Source organism: Fukomys damarensis, unplaced genomic scaffold (assembly GCF_012274545.1).
Source record: "Fukomys damarensis isolate Sample0158 unplaced genomic scaffold, DMR_v1.0_HiC HiC_scaffold_26, whole genome shotgun sequence".
NCBI classification, from domain to species: domain Eukaryota; kingdom Metazoa; phylum Chordata; class Mammalia; order Rodentia; family Bathyergidae; genus Fukomys; species Fukomys damarensis.
The window spans coordinates 3,402,376-3,415,404 of record NW_022900938.1 but is presented as its reverse complement, the minus strand read 5'-3'; the positions used below and the strand labels follow the sequence as shown (position 1 = coordinate 3,415,404).

General features: G+C 40.7%; 1 protein-coding gene across 1 annotated transcript in view; it reads right to left on the bottom strand.

Annotated features, from left to right (window-relative positions):
• Pgap1 (post-GPI attachment to proteins inositol deacylase 1) overlaps window positions 1-13,029 on the bottom strand; it is a 58,797-nt gene that overhangs the window by 4,429 nt on the left and 41,339 nt on the right. The window contains exons 16-24 of the mRNA XM_033756281.1: window positions 12,714-12,780; window positions 11,784-11,892; window positions 10,097-10,135; window positions 7,310-7,403; window positions 5,656-5,746; window positions 4,703-4,900; window positions 2,606-2,741; window positions 1,178-1,228; window positions 215-402 (exon numbers count right to left, since the gene is read on the bottom strand). Coding sequence (XP_033612172.1) covers window positions 215-402; window positions 1,178-1,228; window positions 2,606-2,741; window positions 4,703-4,900; window positions 5,656-5,746; window positions 7,310-7,403; window positions 10,097-10,135; window positions 11,784-11,892; window positions 12,714-12,780 — 973 coding nt within the window. The remainder of the gene's footprint in view (window positions 1-214; window positions 403-1,177; window positions 1,229-2,605; window positions 2,742-4,702; window positions 4,901-5,655; window positions 5,747-7,309; window positions 7,404-10,096; window positions 10,136-11,783; window positions 11,893-12,713; window positions 12,781-13,029) is intronic.

The window sequence follows — 13,029 nt, the reverse complement described above, 5'->3', positions numbered from 1 at the left end:
GCCTTATATTTAGCAATATACCAACAATAAAAATACAGAGCACTCCTTTGGGCCGCTTTTGGGGAAGGCTGTAAGCCACGGTGAGGGAGAATGTGAGTGCCCTGGGCTACACCTCAGGTGATAAGGCCCTTCCTCCTCCTGTGCGGTTGCTACTGGGAATCAGGAAGGCTCTATGCGCTGAAGCACGTAAATTAGTCCATAAAATACAACACACCGGAGGTTCTTCAACCAGTAAACCAGCGACGGCGTGCTGAGCAGGACGACCCAGCCCAGCAGGGTGAGCAGCGCAGTGTGCATGCGCAGACTGTCCTCCGCGTCTGCCGCCGACACCCGAGGCAGGGGCGCCGCAGAGTCTGCACCGAGGTTGGGTTTTTTTTCACTTCTTCTTGAGTGTTTGGTATTCTATAAGGCAACAAGTAAAAACACCCAATACTACGTGATCAAACAGTAAACTTAAGGTGTTAGTATTACTATTTGTGGTACCGGGGATCGAACTCAGCAAAGTATTATCTTTTTTAGAACTATATTCAATGACTTCGAGCTAAATATATTTTTTCCATCACCACACTGAGATCAAATACTGAAATTATCTTTTCTGTATCCTTTAAAATGGTTAGTTACAAAACTTTATCCTTTTTATTTGGTACCAGGGATCGAACTCTGGACCTTGTGCTTGTGAGGCAGGGGCGGTGCCACTGCGCTACATCCCCGGCAAAACTCTTTTGACTTCTCATTTTTAGTGCTGTGAAAACATCCTCTAAGTAATTGCTTAAAGTAAAATTTAAAAGATAACAATTTATAACTAATAAAAAGACACAGGTAGTGAGAGAGACCTTACTCAATTCAGAATGATTTGTCTATTTTAATAGGCTTAAATTCACTTTCCTACAGTTACTTAAGTTCCTAACATCCTTTTGCGGGGGCGGGTATGTGGACCGAACTCAGGAGCTTGGGCTTGCAAGACAGGTGTGTATATCTCTGGCTTTTTTTTTTGAGGTAAGAGTCTCACTATGTAGCCCAGGCTGGCCTTGAACTCATGGTGATCCTCCTGCCACACCCTGTTTAAATTCATAATATTTTTTAAACATTAAAAATCCTAACCATTCTATAAAGTCAACTCTCATATTTTCTCATGTCATTTCACATTAGTTATATAGAATTTGAAAATAAAACTTACCACAGACTGGCTACTTTTAAAATGTGTTAGGCTTGCTTGTAGATGAACAACCTAAAAAAAGAAATGACTTTAATTTTACTTGTACTTTGAAACAAAATAGATAGGCCTTTTTATTAAAATGGAGAAGAAATATAATCTGAAATCTAAAAAAAATCTAAGCAACTAAAATTCATTTAAACATTTAAAGCCTTCTTTTAGGAAAGACAAAAAACACATGCTTACTATCATACATTAAAAATACAAAAACAAAATAGGAAAGACATAGAAATACTCCCGCAGTATATAGGGAGGAAGACAAATGCTGTCCCTTTTGCACACTACCGGGAACCTGTGTTTGACACCTTCCTAGAGCAATTTTACGTGTCTTGTTGGTCAGACATTTGATTATACTTATTTTTGTTTTTTTGAGACAGGGTCTCACACTATGTAGTTGAGACTGACCTGGAACTCACTATGTAGCCCAGGCTGGTCTTGAACTCACAGCAATCCTCCTGCCTCAGCCTCCGGAGTCCTGGGATTACAGGCGTGAACCACCACGCCTGGCCTGATTATACTTAATAAAAGTAAACAAAATTTTATACAGTGGCACATGTACAAGGACTTGAGGCAACGTGCAAATTTAATTTACTAGGTTTCCTTAAGTACCTGACTTGCTTATTGGTCAGCTGTGTGACTAATAAAAACTAAAAATATTATGCTTATAAGTTGAAGTAGCTCTGAACAGAATTTTTAGATGTACATAAGTTTTCTTTGGAAAACTGAGAATAATTTCTGATGCATGTACAGCTGTCAGAAGCAGAGGCAAATGCATCCCTGTTTAAAAAGAAAGCCTAACTATCCACTGTGATGCCGCTGCCTGCCCACAGATGACTGCAGAGTCTGCAGCTGTGTAACTGCCTGGATTTTCCTGCAAAGCTGCCAGCCTTACTGGAAGCATCTTTTACTGCAGTAAAATTAACAGCCTAATAATTTTTATCATTGTCTTCTGACAATGAAATTTATTAATATTTTATGTTATCTGAGTATGACTGATAACTTGATCCCGACATAATTGTTTTGTTTTCACTCACCCATGTTCACAAAGTAGGAATGAAACTATTCTAATAACATGTTAAAAAAGCTAATATTTGCAAGAGTGCGATGCAACCTATAACAAATTAGAATTAGAACAAAACAAAACAAAACTGAAGGGCGGGGGAATTGGCTCAGTGGTTCCACCTGCTGCCTCTCAAGTGCAAAAGCCTGAGTTCAATCCCTGGTACCAAGAAAAAAAAAAAAAAAAAAGAAAGAAAAACAAAACAGAAACTCAAGTCATTAGTTTCAGTTCTGTGTTAACTACATAATTTAAATAACCAAAAACTGTTACACCTGCTACACGACAAAGCCGCGGCATCCGCGCTCCGCCCCGGCTCTGACATCACTCCGTACCTTGTACGTGTAGCAGACAAAGGAAAGCAGGATGGCAAATGCGCCACAGGTGGTCCAGCTCACGACCAGCAGAGCGACCGTCAGGAAGGGCACCTCTGGTGACAGGATCTTGACGTCTTTAGGAAGTTCAGAGGGTCTGGAATAAAAAGAACACAGCTTCAAAAAAAAATACAGTTAACAGATATTTATACAGTCCACGTGAGACAACGCCAATGTATAGGCTGAACATCCTTTAGACAAAAACCCAAAGTCGAAGTTATTTGAGAATTCACAGCTTTTAAAGCATCCACAAAATGCCACAAGTGGAAAATTGTGCACTCTACTGCGTGTATGGGTCACAGTCAAAACGCAGATACACTGAAACTACTGAGGGCGTGTGAACGAGGTACAGGGAACAGAAGTGAATTCTGCGCTTGGATTTGGTTCCCATCCGAGACATGAATCTTTTTTTCACTAAGTTTATTGGTCCATTTTAGGTATACATACAGTTATATTCATCATTGGGATGCTGTACCTTTACATGACGCATCTTGGTTATTTTTCCCCCATTCCCCTGCCCTCCCTTCACCCCCTCCACCCCTCCCAATTCAAAGACATTGTTTCTATTTTTTCCTTTTCTCATATTTTTTCTTTTCCCTTCTTTCCTTTTCCCTACCCCTCCCACTTCCCTACTCCATTAGACCTTTTCTATTTCACATTATTCATTATGCATTTTTATCCTTATTTACACTTTCAGTTTCTCACACCAGAGACACACATCTTTACACACCTGTGTCCTATTCATTTCACTTAACAGTGTGGCCTCACTGTGCATCCATTTAGCTATAAATGTCTATAGTTTCTTGTTCTTTATGGCTGAGTAGTGCTCCATGTTATTAAAAAAACACATCCTCTTTATCCAGTCTCCAGTTGATGGGCAACTGGGCTGTTTCCAAACTTTAGCTATAACTGACTGTGCCGCTGTGAACAAGGGTGAGCAGATATAGCTGAGCAAGATATGAATTTTAACAGACTTGTGCATCTGTATAGGACCATACACTAGGCATGTGCCTACGTCCCAAATTCTAAGACACCAGGAATCTCGAACACCTGTGGTCCTGAGCGCTTCAGGTAAGAGCTACTGAATGTGAAATGCCCTGCCGGCCCCTCTTGCTTATTAGTATGTAAGACCCTAAGGGAACAGCGCGGTGTTTTTCAGCAGAGGAAAATGGTCACATGCAGCGATTTTAAGGACTGAAATGCACTGTAAGAACTCCTCTTCTTTTAGATGCACCGTGGCTGATACTGGCAGTAAGGAAGAATACTGTTGCCAAAGGATACCATTAATCTTAGACCCTGTGCCATACATCTGCAATCTTGACAGGAAAAAGAATTTTCCTTTTTGTTTTGTTTTTGAGCCAGGGTCTCACTATGTAGTTCAGGCTGGCCTTGAACTCATGGCGATCCTCCTGCCTTGGCCTGCCAAATGCTGGGAGCACAGGCGTGCGCCACTGTGCTCAGCCAGAATTTTCAAGTTTTTAAAGCCCTGAGACACTGAGACGCTTGGCAGTGTTACTGCCAGAAACCCATCAGAAGCAGCTCAGAGCCGGAGCGGACACGCCCAAGGTTACCCCTGCATGAGATAATCATACACCGCAACTGGTACGGAGGAGTGTGGGGAAACCAGACCAGTGCCCTTCTAGAAAAGCTGACTAGCAACTTCACACATGCAGCGTCTCAGGTGCTCAGTACAACTCCAGGCAAGGTCCACTCCTCTGACCAGATGCGGAACGCAGACTGGCATCTTTCGCCCTCAGGCTTCATTAGAGAAGTCAGCCCATAAAAGCATTCCGCGGAGTAAAAGTCCCCCAGAAAGATGTGCAACCATGAAATGTGTCAGGCTTTTTTGATGAACTCTTGGATACTAAGGTCAAAACCACAAATGGCATTTAATTTTCAATAAACGACTTAAAGTACATTTTATCCCACTCTAAATGATTAGTTTTGACAAAGATATAACTATCAATTTTGCTAGTCCTACATCCTTGGAAAACAATATTAAGAAGTAAATCTTTCTTAATTAAGAGCCATAAGAAAGCCTTCTGTCATTTACTTTACCTTTTTAAAGCTAGCCACAAGGAAGAAAGTAGTCTCACAGATGCGCAGGAGAGCAGGCCACTCCAGTTGGCAGTACATGTTCCAAACAGAAAGAAAAGCAAGGATATAGCGGGGAAACACATGCTCTGACTTGTTAAAACGATGGCATCTAATTCAGGCAACAACAGTAAGTCCCACAATTCCTTAAACCACTTATACCTGTGGGCAAAAGGAAGCAAAATGAAAGCAAACAAAAACAGCAAACATGAAACCCAACAAGCTGACGCCCAACGATCTCATATTTGAGGGTCTGACCATTCACTACAGTCCTCACAGGTCCATGACATTTAATTTAAAATTTATACTGGAAAACAAATCTTAAATGAAATAATTCATTTATCTGCCGAGTAAGCCTACCGATCTTCAAGTATTTAAATCCTAAGTCTCAACACAGCTTACTGTTCCCTGTTGGTCCCTGTACAAAGTAACACATTTTTTAATGTTGGAAAGCCAACTGCTAGTTGTAATGAAAGAACAAAAGAGATTTCAGAATGGTTCTTAATAAAAAAGTACAAAGCTTGAATGAATTAAGAATGGAAGCACCAGGGCCAACACTGAGGCAGAGAAGTTTAAAATACACTGTCTACGGGAAGGAAGAGAAGGCGACTGGAGGCGCTGTTCCGTCTGACCCTGTGATAGTTCTTGTCTATTTGGGATGCCTTCGGATCATCTGTGAACATTATAGCGCTGTTACATGTACAGACCAAGTTTACATGGATGCAGATGTTCAGTCATCACCTTACAATGATTATATTATTGAAATAAATGTTGATATATTATTAAGTCTTTTCCTAGAAGAAAAATCCCATTTCGTGAAGCAAGTCAATTGCCAATTTATATGCAAATGGAATCAAGCAATGTTTCATATATGGAACAACATTAAAATCATCATCAGATAATAAAATAAAACTTACCCCAATAAAAACTTAATCATAATTACAAAAGGGTCAACTTTGTATGGCTTGGCTTCTTTATCCAATACGGCAGCATATTCTAAACAATAACCTGGTAATTAAAAAAAGTTACATGCAACAGAGAATTCACAGTAATTAAGTATGAACTATATCTTGTTTTACGTCAGAGAAAGCAAAGGGTCCTCACTACTACCACAGAGACTCTTTCCCAAGATTAAACATTACTGTGAACTCAATGATTCTTGGAGAAGAGTGTACGTACGTTCAGAAACAAATTCAGTAAGTCAAAGCTAGTGCTTCACCACGGATTCTCACAAATCTCTACAGGGAGCCTTTAAAAACAGCTTTATCTGGGACATGATTTTCAAGCCATACAATTCATCCATTTAAAGCCCGACTCTACAGTTTGTCTTCACTAGCTACATGTAAGACGGGAAATACTCAGGAGGCCCTGACCCACTGAAATGAAGAAAAGACAGAAGGGAGGGAAGAAGACAGGAGGGAGGAGAAGGAAGAGAGAAGGAAAGGAAGGAGAGAGAAGATGGAGGACAAGGGAACAGATTAGGATGACAAGGGAGGAAACTGGGGAGCGGTGCCTACTAACAGAAAGACGTTTACCGCTGAGGGTCCTGCAGCCGCAGCAGCAGGAGGAGGAAGCAGGGGGCGGGCTGTACGAAGAGAATCTGAACCCTACGAGCCTGTAACCCTAACTACCAATTTGTACAAACAGAAGATAAAAGACGTCCGCGGAGGGGAGTGAGGAGTGAGAATGACCAATGCATGTCATCTGCATGTATGATTCCCCCAAACAAACACCGCTATTACGAGCTGCAAACTTACACTAATTTATATATTTTTTTGTTTTCGTTTTTGTTTTTTGACACAGGGGATTGCACTCAGGCCCTTGCGCTTGCAAGGCAGGCACTGGAACCACTGAGCTAGATCCCTGGTCCACTAATTTATATTCTTTAAAAGCCTAATTACACCACGGGGGTATAATCAGCAAAATCAAAACTATAAAATATGATCACACAGAACAGTTTATAAAGGAGGAAAAAAGAGAGGATAGAAACTATAGCTTAGGAAACTTGATGACTAAACTTAACGACAAGCCGCAATGTGTAGATCTTGTTTGGGAGAAACTTTAATAATTTAGTAATACTAGGAGATTATTCATTTTTAAATATGTATGGTGATTTTTGTCCTTTAAGACATAAGTACTGAAAATAATTATTATGTGAAGATTACATTTGATTCCTATATGTATTTTAAAAAATGAACAATTTGGACTAAAAATAAAGTTTTTTCCCCCAGTAAAACGTGACACCCAATCACAAGTGACAAACTAGGAGAATGCTGGTCATCTGAAGTCTCCTGCAGGCCCACACCCTGGAGAGTTCTCCACTTAGCTGATATAACCAGTCTGGGATGGGCGGTTGACAGCAGAAAAGCTGAAAGCATCATGGAAGACAGGTCGTAAAACCACGTGCTTTTGGAGCCTCCAGGAACTAACTGCAAGGAACTGCTGCTGTGTGGCTGTTTCTAAAAACTGTCTATGACTTTTAATCAGTGAATTAAATGCACACAAGGAACCGATAGCTGTTCTACTGTAGCACTTGTAACAAAAACACCTTGAAGAATGAAGCACCCTTACCTGTGGAGAAGAGAGAGTACAGCTGTCCTCCGTGAGCGAGAAGGACGTTGGACATGACGTAAGCAGGAAGAGCACCGCCATGAAGTCTCACTACCTGGAAGCAGGCGGAGAGTGGAAAACTTCTGAAAACTCGCGTTAAAGGAACAAATGTACTTCCACACGAAGTAAGAACGTTTACTCCTCACTTCACTTTTCCTAATGTGGCTGCAAAGACATTTCCAGTAATGAGCATCCAAAACCCTTGCATAGCTGGGTATAAGCACACCTGCGTTTTTCATCAAAGGCCTAGCTGAGGAGCACATACGAGAAGACTGCTCTCCAAAGTCTGCTTTTTGACCACCTCTCGTCCCAGGCTTGGTACTAAGCATCCTGTATGCATTACTGCATGCTTTCCTCACCAGCACTCGGGGCAGCTCTCATTCCCACGTACAGGGGAAGAAATCAAGTGCAGACGCCCGAACACCCTGCACAATCACAGAGGCAGCAGGCCAGTCCCCTCCCTGGCTCTCCATGTGCTTTTCCGGACAAAGGGGAGAGCGGTGTCTGCGGGTGATTATGATGATTGGACACCGCATGTGCGAAGCGCCTAGAATGTCATCTCCCACACGATGAGCTACCGGAAACTGTTGGCTGCAACTATTAATCTTCGTGTCTTCCCCTCTCATGGAAGTGAGTCACACTGGAATTAAATTCAGAGCCTACGTAGTTTCGGTGGATCACTCTTATCAGCTCACCCAATTTGTATAAGCATAGGCATAATAAAAAGTGTTTAGTTCCTTTTTAAATGTTAACTTTAAAAAGTATTTACTTGAAAGCATGCTGTCCATTCCACGGAATTTATTGTTTTTGTTTTTTGAGTTGGGGTCTTGCTCTGTAATCCAGGCTGGCCTCAGCCTCCTGAGTGCTGGGATCACAGGTATGCGCCACCTCATCCAGCTCTCCAGAGAATTTCTCAGAACATGTACCGACTCCCTTGTTAATCTGATGAAATGTGCAAAGTATAAACTAACCCAAAACACTGCACAGGATTCCAGAAAGTCCCCCCATGGACCCCCAGGTTGAAAAAGATTAGAAAAAAAATTTACAGTCTCCACTCATAGTTTATAGTTTATTAGCTCTATGTAGGAGGAGGAGTTGAGCGCAAGGGCAAAGGTCAATCCAGACTCACTGCCGCTAGTGACAGACCGCTCACACTCTTCCACAACAGGAGACCAAAGAATATTTTCCTCTTCCCTTTTTCAGAAGAAAACATTAACTTTATGAAAAATATCTATCTAAAAGTTAAAGGCTCTCTCAGTGGTTTCCTTTTTATCCAGCTTTGCCAGTTTTTGGTGATAACATCAACAACATGCAAAGTACTTATTTTTCAAAAGCCTGAATAAGGTAGATTATACTATTTGAGTTCATTCTCATGCCATCCACAAGCTAAGCAAGAGGAAGATGATATATTTTGCAACAATTTTAGGACTTAATTTTAACTTTTTTATCTGACCTTTTTAAAAGCACCCATCCCTTGCCCTGTGAGACCAGCACATCTTTACTCTTTTAGAAAGATTTCCACATCTAAACAATATTAGTCTGTAGAGGGTGGCAGCACATGCGTATAATCTTAGCATTCAGGAGGCTGAGGCAGAAGGATCCCTGTGAGCACACGACGACAGCCTGGGCTACATACGGAGTTCAAGGCCAGCTTGAACTATATCATGGGACCCTGTCTCGAAAAGAGAAAAACAACAACAAAAAATCAACTCCTCCCAAACCAGTATTAGTCTGCTTTCTCGTGCTGTATAATTACCCTTGACTACAGCATCCCAAGCTAACTTTTCTTGTCACTAATCTGAGTCACGAGTTGCAGAGACAACATGGGTCATAGGGCACGCTGGGTGTTCACCCCGAACCCCTGTGTGCAGGAGCATACCTTTTGGAAGAGCATGAATTGTTCCCCTCTGTAAAAGATAATTTTTCTTAATGATTAGCCTTTAGCATTTTAAATTGCAACATCCATGATGATGCTTTCTAACTTATGTGTGCTAACATTTAATCTTCCTTTCATAATTTGTTATTCCTTTTAGAATTGTTATACTTTAACTCAGAATTTTGGCATGTTCACAAATAATCAGAATCTAGTTCTCATCAGGTGGCTATAAGGATCAAATGAGATAATGCATATAAAAATTCTATGCCTGGACTGAAAAATATCATCCAATCAAATAAAAGCTATGATAAAAATTTTACTGAATTTTAAAATTATAGAATTTTCCTTTCTAGTCATTATTTAAGTCTAGATTATACAGTTCTTCAAGTTATGAATGACTGAATAATAATATCCATCGTTTCACTGTTGGATAAATTATTTTGTATCACTTGTCAATGAATTTCAATATATCGCTAATAAAATCTATTTTTAGCTTTTACACACTGAGATGCACAATATAAAGCTCCTTAAAAATCCTCGCTTGTATGGTCTGCCTGTGGGTTTGCTGCACTATGAGCAACAGTGTAGTCCGATAAACAGGAATGTCTTCTGTGGCATTTGCTCAGGCAAACGTTACATTGGCTGAGAACCAGGTATCGGCTCTTGATTCTGTGATGTACCAGACATGAAAAAGGATGGTTTTCAGATTTTATTAAAGTGGAGGAAGAGTGAGAAAAAGAAGAAAGCAGCAGCTGCAGGCATGGCAGCAGCCAGAGCTGGATGTGTCTCTGCTTTAGCAGTGCACAGGATAGGGCCGCAGCCCCTCACAACGGATGTTCACAGGCCGTGAACGGTAGCCAGGGACTGCTTACCTGTCCGAGAATCTGCGAGAACGAGGTCTTAACTGTCACCTGGTTTGAAGTAATTATTAAAAAGAAAGAGGTTATTTTCCTTACATTCCGCTTCATATTTTACTAAGTTGCCTAATTCTGCACATCTCTAAGTATACTTTATAATGATAGACCTTACAACATAAAAGATCTTAAAGAACCATCTCAACTACCTTTTAAACTGTGTAAATACAGTTTTACCATTTAGTATGTTTCCCAGTGTGGTAATTCTTCAACAAGCAGAGGAACATTATGGTATGTGTGGTAACTCTTTACTAACTTGATCATGTAAGCAGAATATTGTATTAACAGATCATGGTGGTTAACAGAATGTAGGCCAGAATAATATTTCAAAAAGAAAAGCATCCCTAATTATCTCTACCATACATACACCTTTTTTATTTTTTTGGTGATGGGGATTGAACTCAGGACCTTGTGCTTGCGAGGCAGGCAGTGCCAATGAGCTAAATCCCCAGCCCTAAACCTTTGTTTTTTAATATTAGGAAGTCCAAGAAAAGGAGATAAATCTTTTTTAAGGAAGTTGTAAAATGCCTATGCTCTAACCAAACACAGTCTTCTTGAAAATATGCAATGTTGGTTACAAAAAAACATGGATGCTTTGAAAACATACAATGTTTGGTACAAATTGACAACATAATTCTTACTATTACTTAATATTAGAACTATGAAGGTGTAAGTTAAAAAACATTGTAACTGTGCTAAACCCTTCACTTTGGAAACAACTATATCAAAGCACTCATAAATACCATGAAATAGAAATTAATTCCTAATGTAGGTCCAACAAAAACTTGAAGAAACAATCTATTAACTTGACAATACCAATCCTAGTTTACCCTACGAAAGCCAGTTCCAATAAAGAATTTAAATATTAAGGTTGATTTAAAGCAGCCGAGCAGGAATATTCCACGTAGACCAGAAGTCTGAGATTCACTCCCAATGAAACGTGCACTTTAACCTCTCAGATCTGGGATTGTGGAACCTGGCGTGTTCTAACACAGGTCGAGACTCAGTTCATGAATCCAAGAGTCAACAAAACATGAACCTCAATCTTATGTCCCTTCATTTAGGAGAAAGAGATCTACTCTGATTTTATGCTTTGGTACCAGGGATTGATCTTGGGACCTTGTGCTTGCGAGGCAGGCAGTGGAATCACTGAGCTAAATGCCTGGCCCTCTACTCTGATTGTAAAACAATACAATGGGCACTAAATTGCACACATTAATGACTAACAGCTTAAAGGATGAGTGGAAAGAAGACAAGATCCTTATGCTAACTCAGTGGAGACATAAACCAGTAAGCACCAGGCCAGTCACTGTCAGTGATTTCAGTCAGCTGATTTCATTTCAGTAAGTTCTTTAATTTGTAAAAGATTTTGGGCCTTTGGCTTCCAAATTTAGACAGATAACGTGCAGTTTCAATCTTTGTTTTATTTTCTATTACTTATTAAGATGTATACAATTTTAAATGACCCAGCTAAGGAAATACTGAGGTAGTGCATACAGGCAAATGGAGAATATTTAAAATATTTTAAATGTTTCTTTGTGACACTTAGGGGCTTTGACATCACCATGTATCTGCAGCTAATATAAAAATACTTCTACTTTATTTCGTAAATCTTGCTTGAAGATTATGCCAACATACAACTTACCTCATACCGACAGTGTGACGATGTGTACATTTTTAGTAATGCCACGTGGTTGTCATCTTCTGGCTGTGCGATATGCAGTTTCAGAGAAATTTCTGTGGAGGATGGAACCCTGAAGAGATGAGCTAAGTATTAGTTCTCAAATACAAAATGCTGGTCAACAGGCCTGGTGGAGGCAGCCCTCAGCAGCACACAGTGGACGACTGCAGAGGAGGCCACACAGTGGACCCCTCCCCACAGGTGGTACTTCCGGTCACATGGCAATGGCCTGATGCTCCCTCTCTAGGACTTAGGAGTTGCAGTGGTGTGGAAAGGTGTTTGCACTTCAAGCAAGTAAGGTTTACACTCTGAAATGTAGTAAGAATACTACCTATCATCGTACCTTATGAGCACAATGCTGCATAACGGGTATTTACATTTTACAAGAGGCACTGTAACTCGTCATAAAAAGGTACTGCCGCTGGACGGGCAGGTCCCTCAAAGGCTCCCTGTGTGATGGTGTGCTGCTGACGGGCTTCTGAAGTGGCCGCAGCACAGGGCTCTGCATCATCGGTGACTGTCTGCCAAGGGACTGATCAGACAGTGGTACTGGGAGGGGAGCACACTGCAGGTGTGGGCTGCTTACAGGGGACGGCCTTGGAGGACGCACCCAATCCCTGGCCCTTTCTCTGGTTCTTTCCCTCTCCCTCTGCTTCCTGGCTGCTAAGAGGCGAGCAACTGTCCTCTGTCAGGCTCTGCCACCATGGCACAGCCGTGGAGCCAGCAGACCAGGGACTGAGACCTCAGAAACTGTGAGCCAAATACACCCTTCCTCTGCTAAGTTGATTCTCTAGGGTATCTGGTCACAGTGACAAAAAGCTAACACACAACCGAGGCAGAGTATCTATTTTACTAAAACATCAAAGTTTAAAATAAATTCTTTCTTATACTTACTGTGCAATAGTTAGTGAATCTTCATAAGACCAGGGGATGTGAAGTTTATAGATACTTGTTATTTCTTCTATGGAAACAAACAAACAAAAGATGCATTACGTATCATGTACCCTAACGTTTACAGAACTACCAGAGTACTAACTGCCCCACTGCCTAAAACTTAGTAAGAGCTGTAGCACGTAGCACATGACAAGAAATGATGGAGAATTCCTCATAATGATTCATTTAGACTTACATAAGCTATTAAGAGCACATGGGTAGTACTAAGAAAACTAAATCTGAATTACTACTATATTAAGACATATATATATATATA